The 21,634-nt window shown below is 45.0% G+C and overlaps 1 protein-coding gene across 2 annotated transcripts in view; it reads left to right on the top strand.

The window, feature by feature from the left end:
- Positions 1-21,634, top strand: part of PLXNC1 (plexin C1) — a 144,452-nt gene that overhangs the window by 83,072 nt on the left and 39,746 nt on the right. The window contains exons 12-21 of one of the 2 annotated variants that reach the window (XM_045872845.3): positions 2,455-2,542; positions 4,919-5,122; positions 5,242-5,427; positions 7,367-7,469; positions 10,390-10,491; positions 10,793-10,896; positions 14,606-14,644; positions 14,873-14,997; positions 16,285-16,483; positions 21,253-21,399. In XM_045872845.3, coding sequence (XP_045728801.1) covers positions 2,455-2,542; positions 4,919-5,122; positions 5,242-5,427; positions 7,367-7,469; positions 10,390-10,491; positions 10,793-10,896; positions 14,606-14,644; positions 14,873-14,997; positions 16,285-16,483; positions 21,253-21,399 — 1,297 coding nt within the window. The remainder of the gene's footprint in view (positions 1-2,454; positions 2,543-4,918; positions 5,123-5,241; positions 5,428-7,366; positions 7,470-10,389; positions 10,492-10,792; positions 10,897-14,605; positions 14,645-14,872; positions 14,998-16,284; positions 16,484-21,252; positions 21,400-21,634) is intronic. The other variant, XM_045872846.3, reaches the window with a different exon arrangement.

Genomic DNA, 21,634 nt, shown 5'->3' with positions numbered 1-21,634 from the left:
GAAAACACACACATACCTGACCAGCAGTTGTCCCCGTGAACACTGTGAGCATATCCTGCTTTCCTCTGAGCTGTGGCTGCCAGGAAGCTCACAGCTAATATGTGTGTTCATACTATGGTTTCTCGTCAGATTGTATAAGTCTTTTGCCTTTTAAAATGTTCGTTTCATTGAGGTACCTACTCTTAGCCTACGTTTCCAATACAAATATACAACATCTCACCCCTGCCTGTGACACAAAGCTTCTCTCTTACAACTTTCATTTTATAACCTTTAGAGTAAGCTGTTTTGAATAATTCGAGGAAATATTGGGAGTTATCTAAATGAAAAGCAGTATCTACATTTCAAAGATACTCCCTCAGAGAGAGATTGACATTCCAAAATAAACTCTTCCAGATGACTCCAGTATATTAAAAAAAAAAAAATTGTCTGCCTAGTTGAATTTAAATTCACATTGGATTTGGAATATAACCCTAAAGATATTTTCATAATAAGAGATTTCACCTAACACAGCATGAAGCTGATTTTCAAAGTACTGTCTAGATGAAAATGTAGATGAACCTTTGTTTTTTTTAAAAAAAAAAGAAAAAACAGGAGCAAAACACTTGTAGTCCAGTGTTCAGAGGCAGATGTTGGGGTTGGTCTCTTCCAAGGCTTCTTTTCCTAGCTTGAAGATAAATGGTTTCCTCCCTATGTCTTCACGTTGTCTTCCCTCTGTGACTGTGTCCTTATCTCCTCTTTTATGAGGGCACCAGTCATATTATTGGATTAGGGCCCACCCCAATGACCTCATTTAATCTTAATTACCGCTTTAAAGACCCTGTCTTCAGATACAGTCAAATTCCAAGGGACTGGGGGGTTGGGACTTCACCAGTTCTGCCTCTAACAGTGGCATGAGAAAACCGGAAATTTCTAAACCAAGCCTCTAGCACTGCACTCCCCGCTCGGGGTCTAAATCCTTCCTATAAATAAAAGCAAACATTGACGTGGCACTCCCCACATGCCTTGTGTGTTACATCTAGTAACTCAGTTAATGGTCACAGAAGGACTAGCAGTAGCCCCTTTAGCAGGAGAGGAAACTGAGGCATAGAGCATTCAAACGACTTGCTTGGGCGCCCAGGCTGCTGTGCTCTGAGCCACCAGCGTTCTGTTTTGCCATCAAATAAGAGGCTTCTTTATTATCTTTTTAATTGAAGTATAGTTGGCCTACAATATTATATTAGTTTCCAGTGCACAGCGTAGTGATCCGATTAGGCTTCTTCTTCTTTTTTTTTTTTTAAAGATTTTATTTATTTATTTGAGAGAGAGAGAATGAGAGAGAGCACATAAGAGGGGGGAGGGTCAGAGGGAGAAGCAGACTCCCTGCCGAGCAGGGAGCCCGATGCGGGACTCGATCCCGGGACTCCAGGATCATGACCTGAGCCGAAGGCAGTCGCTTAACCAACTGAGCCACCCAGGCGCCCCGATCCGATTAGGCTTCTTAGTGTCCAGTCATCTGTGCTATTCTCAGCCCGTGACTCTGAGTTATGCCCGGGCAAGGGCGAGGCTCTGCAGTCTGGCCGTCGGCAGAGCGTGCTCGGCTCCGCTTTCTAGTAATGGTGACAGGCTGGCAGGAGGCCAGCTTGACCCTTCCCCCTTGTGACTGGTTCGGGGCCTAATGTCTTCCTTCTGTCCTACACAAATTGGCCGCCTCATGCTCACCTCGAGGTCTTGTCATCCTGGCTGGGCCCAGCTGGCGCACAGAGCGGACATTCCCAGGCTCCTGTCCCCTGGAATGACCTACATGAACGGGGCAGGGGGTTGGGGGGGGGTCGAGGGCAGCCAGAGCTGTGGACAGCTGTTTATTTCACATCTAATGACCACTTTGCTTATATGCGATTATGTGGTGAGAATATGTGAAATCATTTGGCTTGGTTTTGGAGAGAGAGAACGTAGCTGTTATTTATATGGCCTACCAAATGGGAATTTATAGTTTTAATGTCATTTATAATTTTACCTTGTCCAAAATGTTCCCTATCTCCCTAAATAAAGTATAATTGGTAGGTTGGGAGTTTGATTTTGAAAATTGTTAGATTGAAGTATCTTAATATAGATTAAACAGCAATCAAACAAAATTCTGTTTAGTGAAACCTTTTCAGGGTATAGCCGATGATCTGATTATATGTGGCAACATGACACAGCAAAGCTCCAAATTCTGTAAAAGAACTTGGGCATTTTCCTAGAATTAAAACAGGATCTGATCTGAATTTTTATATTTATGTATCTTAAAAACTATACATTTGTGGCCAGCATCATTAAAAGACTTCTAGAATTGTCCTGCATTGGAAATTAAAATGTATTACTTGGCTCTCAAACATAACTGAGTTTAAGTGTGAATAAGGTGATAGCTTTGTTCATAAATGCAAAATGCCTGTATGTTTACTATGAAACTCCTGTTGTTGCTTTTTCTCTTTGCAGTGGTGGTCAAAATATAACTATCGTGGGCAGAAATTTTGACGTAATTGACAACTTAATCGTTTCACATGAGTTAAAAGGAAACATAAATGTAAGTCTTCAGCTACCTTGTAATAATAGTAATTTTCAAGGATGATGTTGTTTTCATCACACGAACATCTCTTGGGGAATATCTTTTATTTCTGTGCCTTTGTGATATTACAAGCTTTTACCTGTTGGGGGATATACACCATCTGGGCTATAATGGAAATAATAAGACCTTCTCCTTGCAGTGGAATATTTCCAATTGTGGTGCAGAGGAGAGAGGAATGAGGTTGGTATGACAAGGCCTCCCATTTCCGCCAGCTGGGCTTTTTAGGGAGGCACTTTAATGAGACAGCGTTTAGGAATACATGTGAAAATGCCTTGTGAGGGGCAAAGGTGAGATGTCCAGAAGAATAGCAGTTCTGTGCAGTCAGTGGTGAAGTTCCCATCGTGCCCACAGAGCTGTGGTGTGGAGGCCAAGTGACCTGCCCGAGTCCCAGAAATCTTGTCATATATTCCTCCTGCTCCTGCCATTGTCTGGCTTGGTCCCTTTCCTTCTCACCTGGCCTCCTCTTACCTTGCATGTCCCCACACAAGGGTCTGGTCCCCAGCCCTTGTCCACTTGCTAACACCCACAGGAGTCACGGGAGGGCCTCGTCACACAAAATGATGCATTTCAGATACAGGTTGGGGCCTCCAAGTACACTCCTACCCTCTTCTCGAATTCTCTCCCCATTCTCTCTTCCCCTTTCTCTCCTTCCTCAACAAGAGATGTGAAGGTACAGCCTCTCCGGGCCCCACCTGACCACTTCCTGCCAAAGCTGGCTGGTCTGCCTGTGGCCACAGACATGGCCGTGCTTGGGACCAGTGTGGGTTTGGGCCTAGGCACAGACAGCCTTCCTGAGTCACCCTTACAGCCTCGTCATACACACATCCGCCTCCTGACACACCCAGCGCCAGTTCCAGGCCTCACCTTGTATCTGATTCTAGGCCACGTCTCCACAATGTGAACACACACTGTTTTTTGGTTCTTCATATCGCCAGAAATGTGAACGAGAGATCCAGGGCTGGACAGGTGTTAAGGGGGAAGGAGGTTTTGTTTATCTCAGCCCCTTGCATCAGATCTTCCCACCTATGGCCTCTTCCTACTCTCTCTTTTCTTTTTCTTTCTTTCTTTTTTTTTTTTTAAGATTTATTTATTTATTTTATTTTAGAGAAAGAGAGCATATGGGGGTGCAGGGCAGAGAGAAAGGGAGAGAGAGAATCCCAAGCAGATCCCATGCTGAATACGGAGCCTGATGTGGGGTTCAGTCCCACAACCCCAAGATCATGACCCGAGCTGAAATCAAGTCAGACACTTAACCAACTGAGGCACCCAGGTGCTCCCCTACCCTCTCTTTTTACCACCAATATTAGAAAGTAAAAAACAGGTAAACTCCCACCTGACAAATTTTTTTTTCACAAGTTTTATTGCTATTTATTTATTTATTTATTTATTTATTTATTTATTTATTTATTTTTTGAGATTTATCTTTAAGCAAGCCATACCAAACGTGGGGCTCGAACTCCCAGCCCCATGGTCAAGAGTTGCACACTCCACAGACTGAGCCAGCCAGGCGCCCCTTATTGTTCTTCTTTAAGACCTTTGTCAACCTCTTCTTTTCCAGAGGCTTTCTGTGTCCATCTCTCTGCACCCCTAAAAATGACAGTATTTATGTTTTTGTTTTTTTTTTTTAATAAATAAAGCTGTGAAGCAGGCCACACTTTCTGTATTCTTTCCAGCCTTCATGCTCCACGTTTTCCTGGGGGCCCACATTGTCTCTTTTGCTTTTGCTTCCCTGATTTCCTGTTAGGCCTGCAAAACCTTTTCCTCACTTGGGGTCAGTGACTTCCGCTAAGCGCCAGGGGACGTTCCCCGACAAGGACGGATGCATCCGGCGGTGGTGTGCAGTTCCCTGCGGCCTCCCTGGGGGGTGCTCCCCTCCCTGCCCGCATTTCCCAACCCACCTCGAGGGCTCCAGGACACACAGACCCTGCAAAGTCTTTGGTGCCGCGTGTCCCTCTTACGCTAGGCTCTTCTCTCTGCACATCCCTTCTCCGTTGCATGACCTCTGGCTGCCCCCATTACCGCTAAGTGTGTTCGCAGTGATAGCAAGTAGGGTTCCTTGAGTGCTGACTGGGTGCCCGGCATGATTCCAAGCATTTCTGCACATGTAATCCCATGTAAATTAGCCCCCATTTAGTTGAATGAGCCCTCATTGCATTTAATTTGATTTCGGGTTCATTCAGCCCTGTGAGGGGAGGGTAGTATCACTCTCCCCATTTTACAGATGAGAAATTGGGAGCACCGAGAAGTTCAGTTGTCCGGGTTACCTCGCTCCTCCATCGCAGGGCTGGGGCTCGGTAATGAAGTTCTTAAAAATGCTCTTTTCTCCTCCCTCAGGTCTCTGAATATTGTATGGCGAATTCCTGCAGGTTTTTAGCCCCCAGTTTAAAGAGTTCAAAAGCGCGTACAAACGTCACTGTGAAGCTGAGAGTCCAGGAGACCTACTTGGACTGCGGAAGCCTGCAGTATCTTGAGGACCCCAGGTTCACAGGGTGTCGGGTCGAACCCGAGGGGGACACAGAACTGGAAGTGAAAATTCAAGTATGTTTCTCACTTCCTTCGGGTGGGACACGCCCCCCGCCTTGATGGGCAAGGTGTGCTTGTGTCTGTGGGTTCCCTCCGGCGCCCTCATTACTTCATCTCCTCTTTGTTCTTCACAGAAAGAAAACGATGAGTTCAACATCTCCAAGACAGACATTGAAATCACCCTCTTCCACGGGGAAAATGAGCAATTAAATTGCAGTTTTGAAAATATTACGAGAAATCAAGATCTCACCATCATCCTTTGCAAAATTAAGGGCATCAGTAACGCAAACAGCATTGACACCTCTTCCAAGAAAGTTCGCGTAAGTCACCTGACACTCCTACCTGTTGGTTGTACCTTATTTGGGGCACTTCTCAGTGACACTGAAGCCAGAATGGCATCTGTTATGGATCTTTAGATCTTCACTTTAAATAGCAGATAAACAAAGCTGCTGTTGCAGGCGCAAGCGTAATTCCTCCAAAAGAGCGGGTCGAATCCATCCATGTGCCCATTCGAATGTCAAAGCACTGAACACACCATTGTCTATAATACTAATGAGTCTTGATAGTTTTGTTCTAGCCATACATTTAGACCGTAGCACCTGCACACAGAATCGTCCGAGATAGCTCGGACGAACGAGCTATCATTCTTTTGCCAAATGTAGGGATGACATGTCTTAGCGGAAACCCAGCACATTCAGAGTAGCATCCAATTCTGATGGAGACCAGATGATCTCTGGGCCGGGGGCTGCTTCCTCTGTCATGGAGTCATGCCGCAATTCATCTCCTCCTGACATGTTTGAGGGTCCCATCAGAGGTATATTTATGTCCCACAATAAAGATGTGAGACCCTTGGGAACAGAACCATATTAGAAGTCTTTCTTTATGGTGTTCATGCCATATGAGGCTCTCCACAGTCTATACCCCCCCAAAATGCTTTATGATCTGTAGTCATAAATATTGAATAAAAGTCAAGAAAAAAGAACATCAGACTGTAAGACCAAAAAAAAAAAAAATGTGTTCATGTCCCAGCTGCACCAGCTAATAGCTGCATGGCCTTAGGTAAGTCGCTTGGCTTGGCTGAGCCTCCAGTGGTCCATCTGTGTGATAAAGAGGGTACTAATTATTATCAAATCAGTAACATAACTGAACTCACAAGTGCCCCCACATGTCACACCGGGTGAGGAGAGTAACGCTAGCAATCTCTAGTCGTGAAATGGTCCCTGAGGGCCTCTTCTATGATGGGAACACAGCGGAGAAGAAAACAGACCCCAGGTTCTGCCTTTGTGGGGGTTACCTAAAGACACATGGAGTGAAGAAAGTAAATGAAAATGTGTGAGGTGGTGGTGATCGCCATGGAGAAGCATGAAGCAGGGACAGGCAGTGCTGCAAGGTGTGCAAGGGTGGGCAGCCAAGATCTGTTTAGGAAGATGACATTTGAGTAAGGACCTCAAGGAGGAGAGGGAGTGAGCCATGGGCTCTCTGGGGTAGAGGGTTCTAGACCTGCAGGTTTAACATGAGGAGCAAAAAGGATGCCAGTGTGGCTAGAGCAGAGGGAGCAAGGGGGAATATTCAAGGAGGCTGGAGAGTTACCAGAGGGAGCGAGGAGCTGGGCACCTGGGTGGCTCAGTCAGTTAAGCATTTGCCTTCAGCTCAGGTCATGATCAAGTCCCACATCGAGCTCCCTGCTCAGCGGGGAGTCTGCTTCTCCCTCTGCCCCTCCCCCCTGCTTGTGATCTCTCTCTCTCTCTCTCTCTCAAATAAATAAATAAAATCTTGGGGAAAAATTTAAAAAAAAAAAAAGGAACATGTGAGCCATCACAAGGGCTTGGCTTTGAGCTCTGGGAAGCCACTGGAGAGTTTTGGGAGGACTACCATGAGCCACTCACTCAAATGATGAAGTACATTTAGTCTTCACGACAACCCTACGAAGAGGCACTATCTACATCCCACTTTAGAGATGAGGAAAGTAAGGATGGGATGGCTGAGTTAAACCCCTAGGGCAAAGAGAACTCAATTCTAAAATCTCCAGGTATAGTCCAGTGCACCTCAACTGTGACATATCTGAAAATCAAGGCACGGTGAATGTTCTCAATGTGCTCAAGTTCACAGAGCCAATCTGCCTGAGCTGGGACTTGAATTCATATATCCTACCTAGCTTGTCACCTTTTTGTATCTTGGGGAAAACAATTTGGAGGAAAAAGTGTGTACATAAATATGGCGCCCAATTCAATTGAGTCTAATGACTTTCTGTCCCATTAGGTCAAACTGGGAAACTTGGAGCTCTACGTTGAGCAGGAAACAGTTCCAACCACTTGGTATTTTCTGATTGTGCTTCCCGTCTTGCTAGTGATTGTCATCTTTGGTAAGTGCCCTGTTTGATTTTGTCAGAGAAATGATTCCCTGGGGCCTCTCGTCAGGCAGGCAGACTCTCAGCTTTCAGGGGCTGTTTGCCTCAGTTGAGTATTGATGGGTAAAAACCCAAATCACAACTTTGGGAAAGGAATCATAGGTACATGTTGAGGGCTTTCTAACCATTTTTTAGGATTCCTCATCGATACAAAGCTGGATTGCAAAGATGGCGTCTTGGTGTTTGAGAAATATAGTCCAACTCACTTCCCCAGTACTGTGAATGGCGATTACAAATCTCCCATTTACGTTATTCCTTCAGAATTCCTCTGGCATTTTGGACTTTCACAATCTGGTCATCTCCTCCTGCCTTCTCACCTCACCAAACACCACCCCCTGCTCCCACCCCAGCTCTGCTTTTCCTGGCAGAACTATGTTTTAGAAGCGTGATTTGTACCATCTATTAAAATATCGCAAGGCTCATCCGAGCACGATGATCCCAGGGTGGTTGCTCGCGGGCTGAATCTGGCCCAACAATCTGTTTTGTTTGGCCCGCACAGCATTTTTTTTTAAAACTGTGAACTAGTTGACGGCATTTTAAAATTAGGTGAGTCACCTATGTTCTACACCTGAAATCAACGTAACATTTGTGTCCGCTGTACTTCAGTTAAAAAAAAAAAAGTTGATTCACATTTTTAAAAATATCTCTTGAAAATTTGAAAGCTCTGGATCATTGGATCTCCACTTTTCCATAGCATCGGTTTCCTGGAACTGAATGACAGCCGCCCCTTGAGAGAGCATGTGGGCGCTGGGGTTTTGCTGAAGTCCCCACCACTCCCTGTTGTCTCCACCTGGGCCACGTGACTCATCTGCCTACCTGGTCCCTGTAGCCATTTAGTGTGCGACCTGGTTCTGAGCAGCTTTTCATCCAAAGTCTGGTTCCTCTTGTCCATCTCAGAAATAGAACTCCTCTCCACCAACTAAGAGAACACTTCACATACGTTGATTTAACACAGGCGTTGCCTTTCCAACGCTCTGTTACTAGTTGCTCCTGTTCCCTTCCATGCACTCCTTCATTCATCCATCCCCGCATCCACTTACCTTGTGTCTATGAACACACGTTGTGTTGCTGATAACTGCGCAAGCCTCCGGAGCTGGACAGCACGAGGGAAGGCCTGGCCCTTTCTCCTGGCGGGTTCTCAGTCCAGAGAGGGAAAGACTTCTGTGTGTGATGAACTGGCCCAATGGAATGAATTCATTTTGCAGAGGCCCTCTTTTGCCCTGCTGATGATCATTTCAGGTATTTTCTTGTGCTGCTTCTCCAGTTGACCACCCCTGCTCTATAGCTGGAATCCAGAATTGGGCTTGATATTTTAATAATGTTCTGGCTGGCACTGGCTTCGAGTAAGAAGATTACTTATAAATTCTAAGTGCTGAGCTCTATTTTGAGAATCTGCTAGTGTTAAGCATCTGTAGACACCAGTCTCCCCATAGAATCCTCTCCACTTTGTGACTTACTAGAAGTCTCTGATCTCTTCCTGTGCCGTGTGTGACTCACCCCTCCCATCCCCGCACTGTCATAGAGACTGTTTGTGCTTTTTATGGTGAGGTGGGCTCAGTTTGACCCATGGCTTTGGCTTCATTGGTAGCTGCCCTTTAAAATTCTCATCCCCTTCTTGCCATGATTCCAGGCCAGCATGTGTGACCAGAAGCTTGAGCAGGTGTAAAGTGTACAAATATTTTAACCCATCTGTCACGTCATTAGTGAAAACACGAAGCACCCTGGCCTAGGCCTGCCACCTTCTAAACATCCCCACTGTGGCTTCCCCTGGAGACGTCAGCCATCAAAAACCCACTGCTGGCTGGATGTGGCTGCCTCATTCCCTTTGCCTGCCCTGAGCCCCTGTAGCCTGAAGTGTGGCCTGAGGAACGCTAACCCCAAATCATGCTCCCGGAGAAAGGGGTTCCGTGGTCACATAAATTTGGAAATCACTGTGCGCCCCACCCTTTTTTGAAGATGCACAATGCATGTTACGGTGAAGACTGTTGACTTTGTGAAATGGTCCAGTGAAGAACCCTACTGAGTTTTGTTTCCTCCAGGATCATTCGTATCTACTGGTAGTGGGTCCTTTTATCATGAAGTTGCTGTTGAAGGAGGAAAATCTTTTCCAGAATAATAATGTAGTTGACAGTTGTTGAATATTCTTTTTAAAGAACAACTTCTGAATGCTTTCTGTGGGTTGCTTCTTGCAGTCCTCTCAACATCACAGTGAGGTGTGGGCCCTTTGACAGATAAGGCAACCGGGCACAGAGATGCTAAGGAACTTACTTGAAGTCACACAGCTCATAATTGGCAGAGTGGGGATGTGAACCGAGTACCAAGCCTGTTCAGGGCACTGTCTCAGTTAGAAGCACAGTTAGCAGCAAGACGAAGTGGGGAAAGAAGCCATGTCCCAGTTCCAAGGGTTCATTGTGGACCTCTCCCCATATCAGCCAACTTGATCTATGCAAGTTTGGCTTACAGAGCGTGGATCTGTGATTTCCTTCTGCAGTTGTGGCTCAGCTTTATTTCTCCAGGGATGTTTAGAAACATTGAAAAAAGAATGGAACAATATCAGCGGCCTGTGGCTGCAGGGAAACGTGGCTTATTTCATTACTTTTCAGCCAGCTGGGATCTTTGGTTACAAGTGGAGGTTATTTGATTTAGTTTTTACTTTAAGGTGGGTAGTTTTTTGTTTTCCTGTTGCGCTTTAGCATCTTCCTCTTTAGAGTGTCCCCTCACTGGGAATTTTTCCTTTTAGAAATTCCACCTCTTAAATGCTGTTCTTTCTCTCTCTTCCTCTGTCTCTGTAAAAGAAATGTCAAGGTTGACTTCGTTTTCCTTTTTGTTTTTGAAGTTAACATGTCAGTCTGACACTAGATCTCTGTCTCCTCAGCGGCTGTGGGGGTAACCAGGCACAAATCGAAGGAGCTGAGCCGCAAACAGAGCCAACAGCTGGAGCTCCTGGAGAGTGAGCTCCGGAAAGAGATACGTGATGGTAGGCTCCAAAATTTTATTTGTGGAAAAACAAGCCTTTTTTTTTTATCATCCCCCCCCCCCCCCCAAATGGAGCTGGCCACAGTAATGAGAACTGTTTGTATAATAGAAGACATCTGAGCGGCAGGGTCTAGGCCTGGCTCTGTGTTTATTCCAGCCCTGCTCTGCAGCCAACCAAGTAATTATCTCTTGTTTCTTCTTTAATGAAAACCAAGGTCATCCTCCATGTTAGACAAAACAGCAGAAGATCTTATCCATTGTTTGTTGAGTTAAAGTATTGCTCTTGGGATTCTGTTTTGCAGGCTTTGCTGAGCTGCAGATGGATAAATTGGATGTGGTTGATAGTTTTGGAACTGTTCCCTTCCTTGACTACAAACATTTTGCTCTGAGAACTTTCTTCCCCGAGGTAAAAGAGCATTGATCATATTCCTAAGGTTGAGTCTTGAATAATAACGAAGGTGCTTGTTGCTGTCGTCAGAACAGGTGTTTGCTTCCAAGGTGGCTGTAGATAGTGTGCTTGGTGCGAAATAAGGGCTTACGTCTGAGCAGAGCTGGGAGAAGGGTAATTATTAATTGGATTGATTAGGGTATAAAGCAGTGATGGGTCACTGACGATTATTCTTTGTCCAGTAACAAAAACCTAGGAGGGACAGAAGTTCAGAGTGATGATTTTTGTTTTGTTTTACTACCTGTTTAGAGCTGAATTTGTAGTTGGGAAGCGAGCTAGTTCATTTAAAAATCAATAAATTGTGGGCTGGCCAATTTGTTGTGTTTATCTGCATGACTTCCATTGCAGCTACTAGATTATTCACTATTATTTCTCAGTTGGAAATGAAAAGTACTATGGGCCGAGAGGGAGGGAGGGAGACATGTATAGACTTTGAGTTGATAGCAGGCATCTTTAGCAATGTTGTGTTCTTAATGGTTCTCTGCAGCAGTTGTTCTTCTGCTGATCAGTCCATATCATCCTCATTTAGCAGAAATAGCTGCACGAAATGATTGATTAAGCCATCCTGGGACTCCGAGGAGCAGTCTCCTTTAACCCTTTGGGTTTTCGGTCTCGCTCTGTTCTGACACCTCCATCTTCTCCCCTACCCACTCAACCTTCCTCCTTTACACTCCCAAGTCTTGAGCAAAGGGCACTCATCTGCCTGTCATCACCTCCACATCCTGATGCCCCCACTTCACCATGCTGCCCTTTTTTGTCCAGAACTGGTGACCACAGAGGGGCCCAACCTCTGGAACATCAACACAGATGATCATATTTCAGTCTAGACTTCTAAGCAAAGCCAGGTCAAAACAGAGCTGGTATCACCTTACCAGAAGCTTCTCAGCTACATTTGGCCAGAAGCCTAGAGTTCAGAAACACAGACACATGCAGTAAGCAATTTCCAGGTTCTCTATAATTCTAGAAGCAGACACCATGATATGTGATGCTGTGTCTGGAGGTTGGGATACCTCCATAAAACACCCGCCATATATATACATATATTTATTTATTTATTTATTTATTTTTTGGTCCAAGCCTTACTGTTGTAAATCAAGAAGGCTATAAATAAGACTTCAGTTTTTTGTGCTTGTACAATATACTTTTTTAAACTTCTCCTCCAAGAGTACCAGGCAGCAAGACTTGTATTTGCCACCTCATCTATCCATTTCTACAGCAGAACACTACCTAGGGAGGGAGGTCAATTCCCTGAATCAGGATGACTATGCAGGACATCATGAGTCTATTTCTCAGCTATCTGAGATCCCCATTAAGAATTTAATAGCAATAAAACAACAGAGATTTCTACCATCAACATGAGGCTTGTGTGGGCTTTTACAGTTAATGATTGCCCTTGAGTGCTGAAGAGAGTAATCTGTGGCCTGAAAAAGAAATTGTCCTATATTCTAAATTCAGTAATCAAGAGCAAGGTAAGTGATGAATGCAAAAGACACTATTGCAAGTTGAGTGTTTTGAGGGAAAAAAAAAAAATCCCAGGAAAAATGCTGTATTATTTTAGAAGAGAGATATAGTTGACCCTTGAACAACACAGGTTTGAACTGCATGGGTCCACTTACACACGGATTTTTTTTTTTCAATAAAACAGTACCATCCTATAAATGTATGTCCTCTTCCCTATGATTTTATTAATAACATTTTCTTTTCTCCAGCTTACTCTATTGTAAGAGTACAGTATATAATACAGAAAACTTATAAAATATGTGTTAGTTGACATACAAAAGATGTGTTCATTGGTAAGGCTTCTGGTCAGCAGTAGGCAATATATTAGTAGTTAAGTTTTGGGGAAAAGTTACATGCCAATTTTCGACCGCACGGAGGGTCAGCGTCCCTCACCTCCCCCCCCACCCCACCACCGCATTGTTCAAGCCAAACAGACTTAACTCAGGGTTATGAATAATCTTGAACAGCAACTGAGAAAGCCAGGAAAACTGAAGTCAGTAAACAAGAGGAGTGGAAAAACAGGCGTAACTATCAGAACCCTAGCAAGACCTAAGTTAAAATTCGAATTTATAATGCAAGATATAGAGGACGGAGGAGCATAGTCTGTGATGACAGCACCAGCTGAAATCCTTTCTAGGCTGCAGATCCGTCCTTGTGTCAATTAGGCCCTTTACTGATGGATCAGGAGCCACATCCTCTAGGCCTGGAGGTCGGCTGGTAGACCAAGAACTTGAGCAGTCAACACCTACCGGATAGCAGTAGACAGAACCAGAGGAAATTGTAGGTTCACAGAGGCCAAGATATTCCCAATTCCTGGCTCTGTACCAGTTTTTGGTTCTCCAAAGCCTGCCTTTTCATTGTATTGACTGCATTGTTTTGCTGAAAATAGGAGGAGAAATAAGGGTGAGCAAGGCATCCTATCTCCTAGAAGAGGGAAATTTAAATGAAAGGAGGAAGGAGCTTCAGAAAACAGGGAGCCATGGTGGCATTTCTCTATGTAAGGTCAGGACTCAATCTGTTTAAACGGTCTGTCCATATCAAGTTGGTTCAGCAGAAAAATGTTAGGAACTAGAAAATGCAAACCCAGGGTATGATTTTTCTACATATTACTAAGGGAGAGTATGACCAAAATAGTTTGAGGTCTTCTGCTTAGGCTAACAAATTTGAAACTATAAAGCAAAAATTCTCTGCAGAAGAAATTTACTTTAACGAGGTATAAAAATAGCCTAAAGTTTCAAATATTACCCCCAAAAAAGAGGAAGAGAAAAACCTGAATGTTCAAGTTTTTATTTTCATTCTGTTGACTCATTTAAAGTGTTACTCATGCTTTTAAAATTTAATCCTTTAATTCCAAGAAGACTTATGATACATTAAAAAGGGAAACTCGAATTGAAAAGTCTATATCCAGGAGCAACATAGCATAGCACATAAAAATAATTGTAGAAGCCAGCAGGACAATAACTTTGTGATCTAGTTTGCCATAAGTTAGTGATAAAAGCAATAAACATAGCTGAGATAGAACTTACTGTGCACGTGTGCATTTTCTTTTCACACCAAGCTTAGGAGATGGGAGTCGGTGGTGTCCTCATTTTGAGGATGAGCAATGTCAGGCACAGAGAGGTTACATAACTTGCCCAAAGTCATGTGACCAGTAGGTGCTAAAACCAAGAGTGAAACCCAAGTAATTTGGCTCCAGATTTCTAACTTTTAACCACCCAGCTCACCCCGTCTCCATAACATTGTCTCTTGAGACAGTGGATACTACTAAGCTAAGGCTTGTAAAAACTTACGGACACAACTCAGTATTTATCCCGAGAGGGCAAACTGCTTAAGGAGGGGTCTGCACATTCGCATAATCTTCTTTACCACTTCTTTCACTTTTGAGTCTGTTCTTTGAAAGTGTGAGATGCCTTCCTCCACTAAAAATGGGACTGATGCAGTGATAATGATTCTTCTTAGAGGCTTTCAGAATTCACCGGTGCTTCTTGAGAGCTGAATAATTATTTATTATGTATTAGAGGATATAAAATGAACATAAGCCCAGGGGCCCTTCAGATTAGCAAACAGTGTCTCTACTTTATTAAAACGGACTTGGGTATTGTAACAAAAATACACTATTCATTTCCTTTGGATGTTATGAATAATAAAAGTGTCTCCTTCCTCTCAGTCAGGTGGCTTCACACACATCTTCACTGAAGATATGCATGTAAGTCTATAAGTTTTCATTTTTAGCCCATGACTGCCTGACTTTCATAGTGTCCTCATTGTCATCATCATCTTCATTATTGAATTTTTGTGAGTTTTTTTGGAATCATGGATTCAGTATTAAATCATTGTCTTGGAAAACCCATTGTGGATCTACCTCCTAACTTTAAGTTTCTAATATTATATCATGTCATATTGTATCATATCATATTCATTTTTTTTTTTCCAGAACAGAGATGCCACTGACAAGAATGAAAGTCTCACAGCTTTGGATGCCCTGATTTGTAATAAAAGTTTCCTTGTTACTGTCATCCACACCCTTGAGAAGCAGAAGAACTTTTCAGTGAAGGACAGGTATTAGTCAATTTATTTATATTTTGAAAGTCTTTAAATAGAGAAAATAAAAACATGTGCTCCTTATTTCCAAACTGCAACCTGAACCTGGTATCTACATCCCTTGAAAACGTGGATTTATCCAGAGGCCGTCTGGTCGGGGTCATGAGGCCACGATAACTCTACTTCGGATCACACGACCCCAACACATATTCTGTTTTGAAGACACACACATACCCTCCTCCCCCACAAAAAAAGCCCTGAAAAACCCCAACACCAAGAAAAAACATGAGTCCTGAATCAAAAAAGCAGAAGTGCTATTTTCTGTCTTTAAAACACCTAAAAATTTGGGAAAGACATTCACTTCTTGTTTACCACTCTAGTTTAAAGTCTAAGAGCTGAAAACACATAAAATGTCCTGGGGTGAACACTGGTGCATGGTTTTTATGAATTGAGGACAAAGGTGGTTGACCTAAGACATTAAAAAAACACACATGCCCACAGGAGAGCACCCCACTGCCCCTCAGTTTCCGTGGAAACTCCCATCAGCATCAACTTAGCCATGGCTGATAGTTAACCTCATTAACCGAGGGTCTTTTTTTATGTGCTTCTTTGTCATCTGTATATCTTCTTTTTTTTCCTCTCTCTCCGTTTTATTAAGATGGAATTGGCATATAGCACTGTAGAAGTTTAAGGTGTACGGCATAATGATCTTCCTTACACCTAGTGCAAAATGATGACCATAATGAGTTTAGTTAGCATCCATCATCTCATACAGCTACAAAAAAAAAAAAAGGAAAAAAATGAACTTTTAAGATTTACTCTCTTGGAACTTTCAAATTATGCAGCAGTGTTAACTGTAGTCACCATGTTATACATTATATCCCTAGCATTTACTTCTCTTTTAATTGGAAGTTTTTGTATTTTGTCCACCTTCCTCCAACTCCCCCTCCATTCTCCACCTCTGGTAACCACAGATCTGATCTCTTTTTTCCATGAGTTTGGTTATTTTTCTTTTTTCTTTTTTTTTTTAGATTCCACATATAAGTGAGATCATACGGTATTTGTCTTTGTCTGACTTAATTTAACATACTGCCTGCAAGATCCATCCATGTTGTCACAAATGGCAAGATTTCATTCTCTTGTGTGGCGGAACAGTATTCTGGTGTGTGTATGTGTGTGTGTGTGTGTGTGTGTGTGTGTGTGAACACACATATACCACATTTTCTTTATCTGGCCATCTGCTAATGGACAGTTGGGTTGTTTTGATGTCTTGACTATTGTAACCAAGGCTCTATTTTTCAACAGGTGTCTGTTCGCCTCCTTCTTGACCATTGCACTGCAAACCAAGCTGGTCTACCTGACCAGCATCCTGGAGGTGCTGACCAGGGACTTGATGGAACAGTCCAGTAACATGCAGCCTAAACTCATGCTAAGACGCACGGAGTCTGTGGTAGAAAAACTCCTCACAAACTGGATGTCTGTCTGCCTTTCTGGTTTTCTGCGGGTAAGTGTCACCTCCCTTGGTAGTGTCAGAGGTAAGACAATAGGTGGTTATTTTTAGCAGATGCTGATGTCTTTGCCAGGATAAGTCCTGAGCACTCCATGGTGTCAGCATTTAACCTCTTTTAGACATGGTCCTTCCTAGGAGCACGTGGAGGGGAAAATAAAATTGTTTTTGCTGTAACTGGCCTATGCAAATGCAGTTCATTTAGATGTTTTTCTCTTTTAAACAACTTTATTGCAAACAAAACAAGAACAATTAACATGAAACCTCCCCTCTTACCAGATTTTTAAAGGGTGCAAAACAGCGTTGTTATCTGTAGGCACAATGTTGTACAACAGATTTCTAGAACTTATTTATCTTGCATAACTGAAATTTTATACCATTGACTTTTGAGCCCACCTTGACATCATTAATTGACAACCAGAGCCCAGGAAATGTGCTGAGTGGAAGGGGTATTTCAGATATTGAAGAGAACGCAATGCTTGCAGGGTCTCTGAAGCATCTTGGAAATACCCATTTACCTACTAATACTGGAAGCTAATTAAACTCAGTTCTAACTAGTCATTCCACATTATTCCGTTTGTTTAGCAAGTCCCCAAAGAGCCACCCATCCCTCGAGTTTCCTTTGTTGCGGTTATTGCATGAATGTGGTTGTAGTCTGATTGAATCTTAAAATTATTTTTGAATGCCAACTTGGCGTGGGTCCAGCGGGTAAGGAAGTGGGTCTTGGAGTCCACGGCCTGGTCTGCATCTGGACCCCGTCACTCACTAGAGGAGGCTTCCGCACCTATCTGAGCCTTGGGTTTATAGCCTGGAGCACTGGAAGAAGACTATCTTAGGGCCGCTCTGAAGCCTAGAGGAGAAAATGGAGGCAGTGGCTTAGCACCAAGTAAACACTCCATAAATGTTGACCGGTACTGTTCTAAAATATTAATAGGACAAGAAGAGTGTTCTGTTGAACCCGATCTTCGTTCAGCCCCTCTGAGGCCCCTGGTACAGAAGGTTCTTATCCTTCTTTAATTTCACCAGCCATCCAGATTCCAGCAAAACTGCCTAATTGTGTGTTTGTAGCTAGTTCCAAAATCTAATTAAGCTTTGAATAAGATACACTGCTATATGCCACAGGTTTTAACAGTGCTACTTAAGTTTAGATCCAAGAGCAGCACTTTAAATAGACTGTGCTTAGTTTAATGTTTAATGCAATCTTACAAGTAGATGCACAACATTTTTTTTTTTTTTTTACCAACACCTTCCTCTCCCAAGGCACTACCCATTTATTAAGATTAATGAAATCTGCCTTATTTTCTGTTTACTTGGTATAAATCATCATACGCTTTGGGGAGGTGTTGAGCAGTTATTTCTGGGGCGAATATTTTCGCTTCCCACCATCCTTGCTTCAGCCACAACTGCATCTAAACAGAGGCGGCAGGACCCACACCCAGTTCTGGGTCTTAGTCTTGGAAGTCAGATTCCTGCCCTACCAATGCCACTGAATCAGAAGCCCGGGCCGTGGGGCCCGAAAATGCACGTTTGCCAAGCTCCTCCGGGTAATTGTATGTGCCTTACATTTGAGAATCCTGGGGTAGTAGAAAGAGCACTGGACTAGGAGTGTTGGTTAGAAGCAGCAGGTTCAGGCTCTAAAGTCATCTCAGCCCCAGTTAGCTGTGTGTCTCTGGCCCTTTTCCTCTGGGCAACTGTTATCTACTCATGGAATGAAGAGCCTAGTCACCGGTTTTAAATTTCTTCCCAGCTCTTTCTTGGGGGATCTTGTGGTTGGAGACTTGCCCTTGCTGCCCTTGAGCCTTAAATGGGTGAGATGTTCCAAAAATCTGGGCCCTGAGCCCAAACGGCTCCTCAAGCAGAGGATTCTGGGTCAAGCTTTTGCAGTGCTGATTCAAGAGTATCTTGAGCACTTGAGATGGTGAGGGGTGGCACGCTTACCAGGAGGAAGTGACTGTGAGCCGGCCAGAGATGCTTTCAGTTTCTGTGGAAAAATCCCCTCTGGTGCAGGGGGTCTGACTTCCCACACCGGGTGCCCAAGGAGATGTGGGACTCGGACAGCCTTGGTCCTCCTGCCCTGTCCCACAGACATTTGCCTAGATGCCACTAGCTCTGTGACCCCCAGGTAACCTCCTCCTCAGAGCTTCCAGGGCTCTGTGAGTGAAGTAATAATACCAACTGTCTTTACTGAGCATGCCAGATATTATGTGAAGAGTTTTGCTTACTTTTCTCACTGAATCCTCTCATTTGATCCTGTGAGGTAAGGATCGTTATGACCATTTTGCACTTGGGGGATTGGGAGCACGCAGAATGGATGTGCCTTCCGCCAGATCCCACAGCGGGCATGGGATGGCACCAGGGTTTGAGAGCTCCTAGCTACTACCTCCCCAGTGAGGCAGGCACCTTCTTATGGGCTTAGGGAGGATTTAGGGATGGATCGAGATCACAGGCATGAAGGCCTCTGGCTGAGCCAGGGCCAGAGTCTGGTCTCACAAAGGAAAGGAAGGTGAAGGGGCCGAGCTTAGTTCCCATCCCAGGAGAGGGAGGGTAGGCGTGGTCCGGTCAGGTGCACTTGGCCACAGCCAGCCACCCGAGGAGCTGAGTGTTCCCTGCTCTGTAAGACACCTAAGCCCCCAGCAGGTATGACTGAGGACTCGTGTTCCATAGTGACAGAGAAACTTCATGGTTTTCGAAGCTGGCCCCATATCAGAATCCCCTGGGAAGGTGTTCAAACCACAGATGCCCAGGCCTCGGTTCCAGACGTTCCGGCTCTGTGGGTCTAATGGAGGGTCCAGGCATCTGAATTTTTTATGGGAGCCCCAGGGAATTCTGGTAATGATCACCCAGGGTTAGAACCGTGGGTGCGGGTAACAGTATAAGACAAAATATCACTTCTCTCAGTCTGGCTGCACTCTGGAGAATTCTGGGGAATTCCTGACTACAGAGCCAGTGAGTCTGTAGCTGCCCTTCCACACAGCCCGGCAGAGTCCACCTGGCCCCCAACTGCACCCTTGGTGGCCCATCCAGCCCACAAGGCTCACAAGGACACTCACCCCTGTCTCTGATGTGTGCTGGAGGGAAAAGGAGAAGTAGAAGTTCTGGGTTTGCAGTCGGGACATTACCCCAGAGGGCAGAGGGAAAGAGAAGAGAGCAGTGTGGTTGTGAACCACTAAATAAAGGATATTTCCCATAAGAATTAAAATGTCAGGTGCTGGTCCCAATGCTCTCCCCACCTGGGAAATTTTCGAACATTCCACCTCTGTCCTACACTAAGGAAGAGACTCAAGGATATGTCAGCAGGGAAGAGAAAAGTGGTGACTATCCCACGCCAGCTGTGGGATCAGGGGAAAATCACAGCTATTCCGTGTGCCCCAGCTCCCCCTCTGTGCAAAATGGTCATAACGATACTTACCTCACAGGATTAAATGAGAGGATTCAATGAGAAAAGGTAATGGGAAAAGTGACGGGAAGCCAGTGGAGAGTGGGGTGGCAGAAGGGGGCCGAAGGGAGCCCTGGGACTGGGGAGAGCACATGTTCCTGCAGGGAGGGGATGGGACAGGCGGTGGGGAGGGGGGATGCCAGGAGTCTTACATGAGGTCTCCATTTACTTGGTCAGGGCAAAGCAGGGGAGAGAGCTAACGGAACCCTCCTTTGCAAGCTAGGCCGTGAAGCTTGGCTGGAAACGGTGCTTCCAGCCTCAGTCGCTTGGCTGGCCTCTTCATCACGGAGGGTTTGGCTTCTGGCCCTAGCTCTCCCTCTTCCACATATTTGGTTAATGTCCGTTGATTGTAGACACGGATTACCTGGCACGTGTGCTGTGGCCGACCCAGGGCTGCATGCTCTGGGCGGCTTCCATGGCAGCAGAACACCCAAGCCTCCCCCGGGAGCCGCTCAGAGTCCACGCAAGTGCAGTGTGGCTACAGGTTTGAGGCATCTCATGAACCATGAGCGGGCGAGCCCCGGTCGAGGAGTAAGTGCCCACGGCAGAAGTTTGGAGACAGACGCCATCGGGATGGGCCGAATCCTGGGGACAAGCCTTCAAGCAGTGGACTTGGCTCTGGTCCAGGGAAGGGAGTTCAAGTGCATCAGTGGCCGCGTACCAGCCAAGGTGCACAGACGAGGTGCCCAGGGGTGTCTGGGCACGCCCAGCTCTGCAAACCACAGCGAGCTGGCCGGGATGGCTGCAGGTTGTGGTCACTAAAGGCCACTTCCTTCATTAGAACCTCTTAACACCAAAAAGCATCCTCCTTGGCAAGTCTACAAAATGTTCTGACATTTATTCTGGTTACCAAGGCTAATTGTTGTGTATTTTTTTAAATGCCATTTATTTTTGGTTTGCTCAAAAAGGCAATTAAATAGGAATATAAACGAAGGTTAAACCTCCGCATCTACTCTAGGCATTAGCCAGCTGATGAGCATCAGTCTGCCATATAGAAGCTGAAACATAAAAGAACCATCCGCTGAGGATTTCTTGTTGCTGTGGACTGTAAATGCTGGGAGTCTATGCGCGGGCACGGGCGCGCGTGCATGTGTGCGCGGGCGTGTGCGCGGGCGCGCGCCTGCGCAGCTGGCGGGAGAGGCCACGTCTCCTGAGTTTTGCGCCCGATCCTGAGCGGAGCAGTGTGTATTTTCTTGGGAGTCTCATGTTGATTGTTAGAAAACATTGCCTCCTGCCTCCTGTCGCACTGCCATAAACTGAAACTTTAACTCTTCGGAAAGTACAGTGGCTTCCGCAGACAGCTGACTTTCCCTTTTGTGTCTCTTCCAAGGAAACTGTTGGAGAGCCGTTCTATTTGCTGGTGACGACTTTGAACCAGAAAATAAACAAGGGTCCCGTGGATGTAATCACCTGCAAAGCCCTGTACACCCTGAACGAAGACTGGCTGCTGTGGCAGGTTCCAGAGTTCAGTACTGTGGTATGTGCGCGATGAAGCCTCCCCCCAGCCCCGGAAAGAAGCCTGGCTGGGAGCTCGGTGGCGGGGTGGGGGCAGGGGGGTCACTTAAAACAAAGCGATGTCATTCCTACTGCGGGAGGCCTCAGACGATGAGTTAATTAAAAACAGTAGTTGATAAAATATTAACACGTGTTCACATAATAGATTTTAATTACTTGGTTGGGGGGAGAGCATTGTAATGATGCCTGGGGTACTC

Source organism: Mirounga angustirostris, unplaced genomic scaffold (genome assembly GCF_029215605.1).
Source record: "Mirounga angustirostris isolate CCGP_5_RB_7025 unplaced genomic scaffold, mMirAng1.0.hap1 SCAF_5, whole genome shotgun sequence".
Lineage (NCBI taxonomy): Eukaryota > Metazoa > Chordata > Mammalia > Carnivora > Phocidae > Mirounga > Mirounga angustirostris.
Note: the sequence above shows the minus strand (reverse complement) of the source record. Positions and strands in the feature narration are given on the sequence as shown.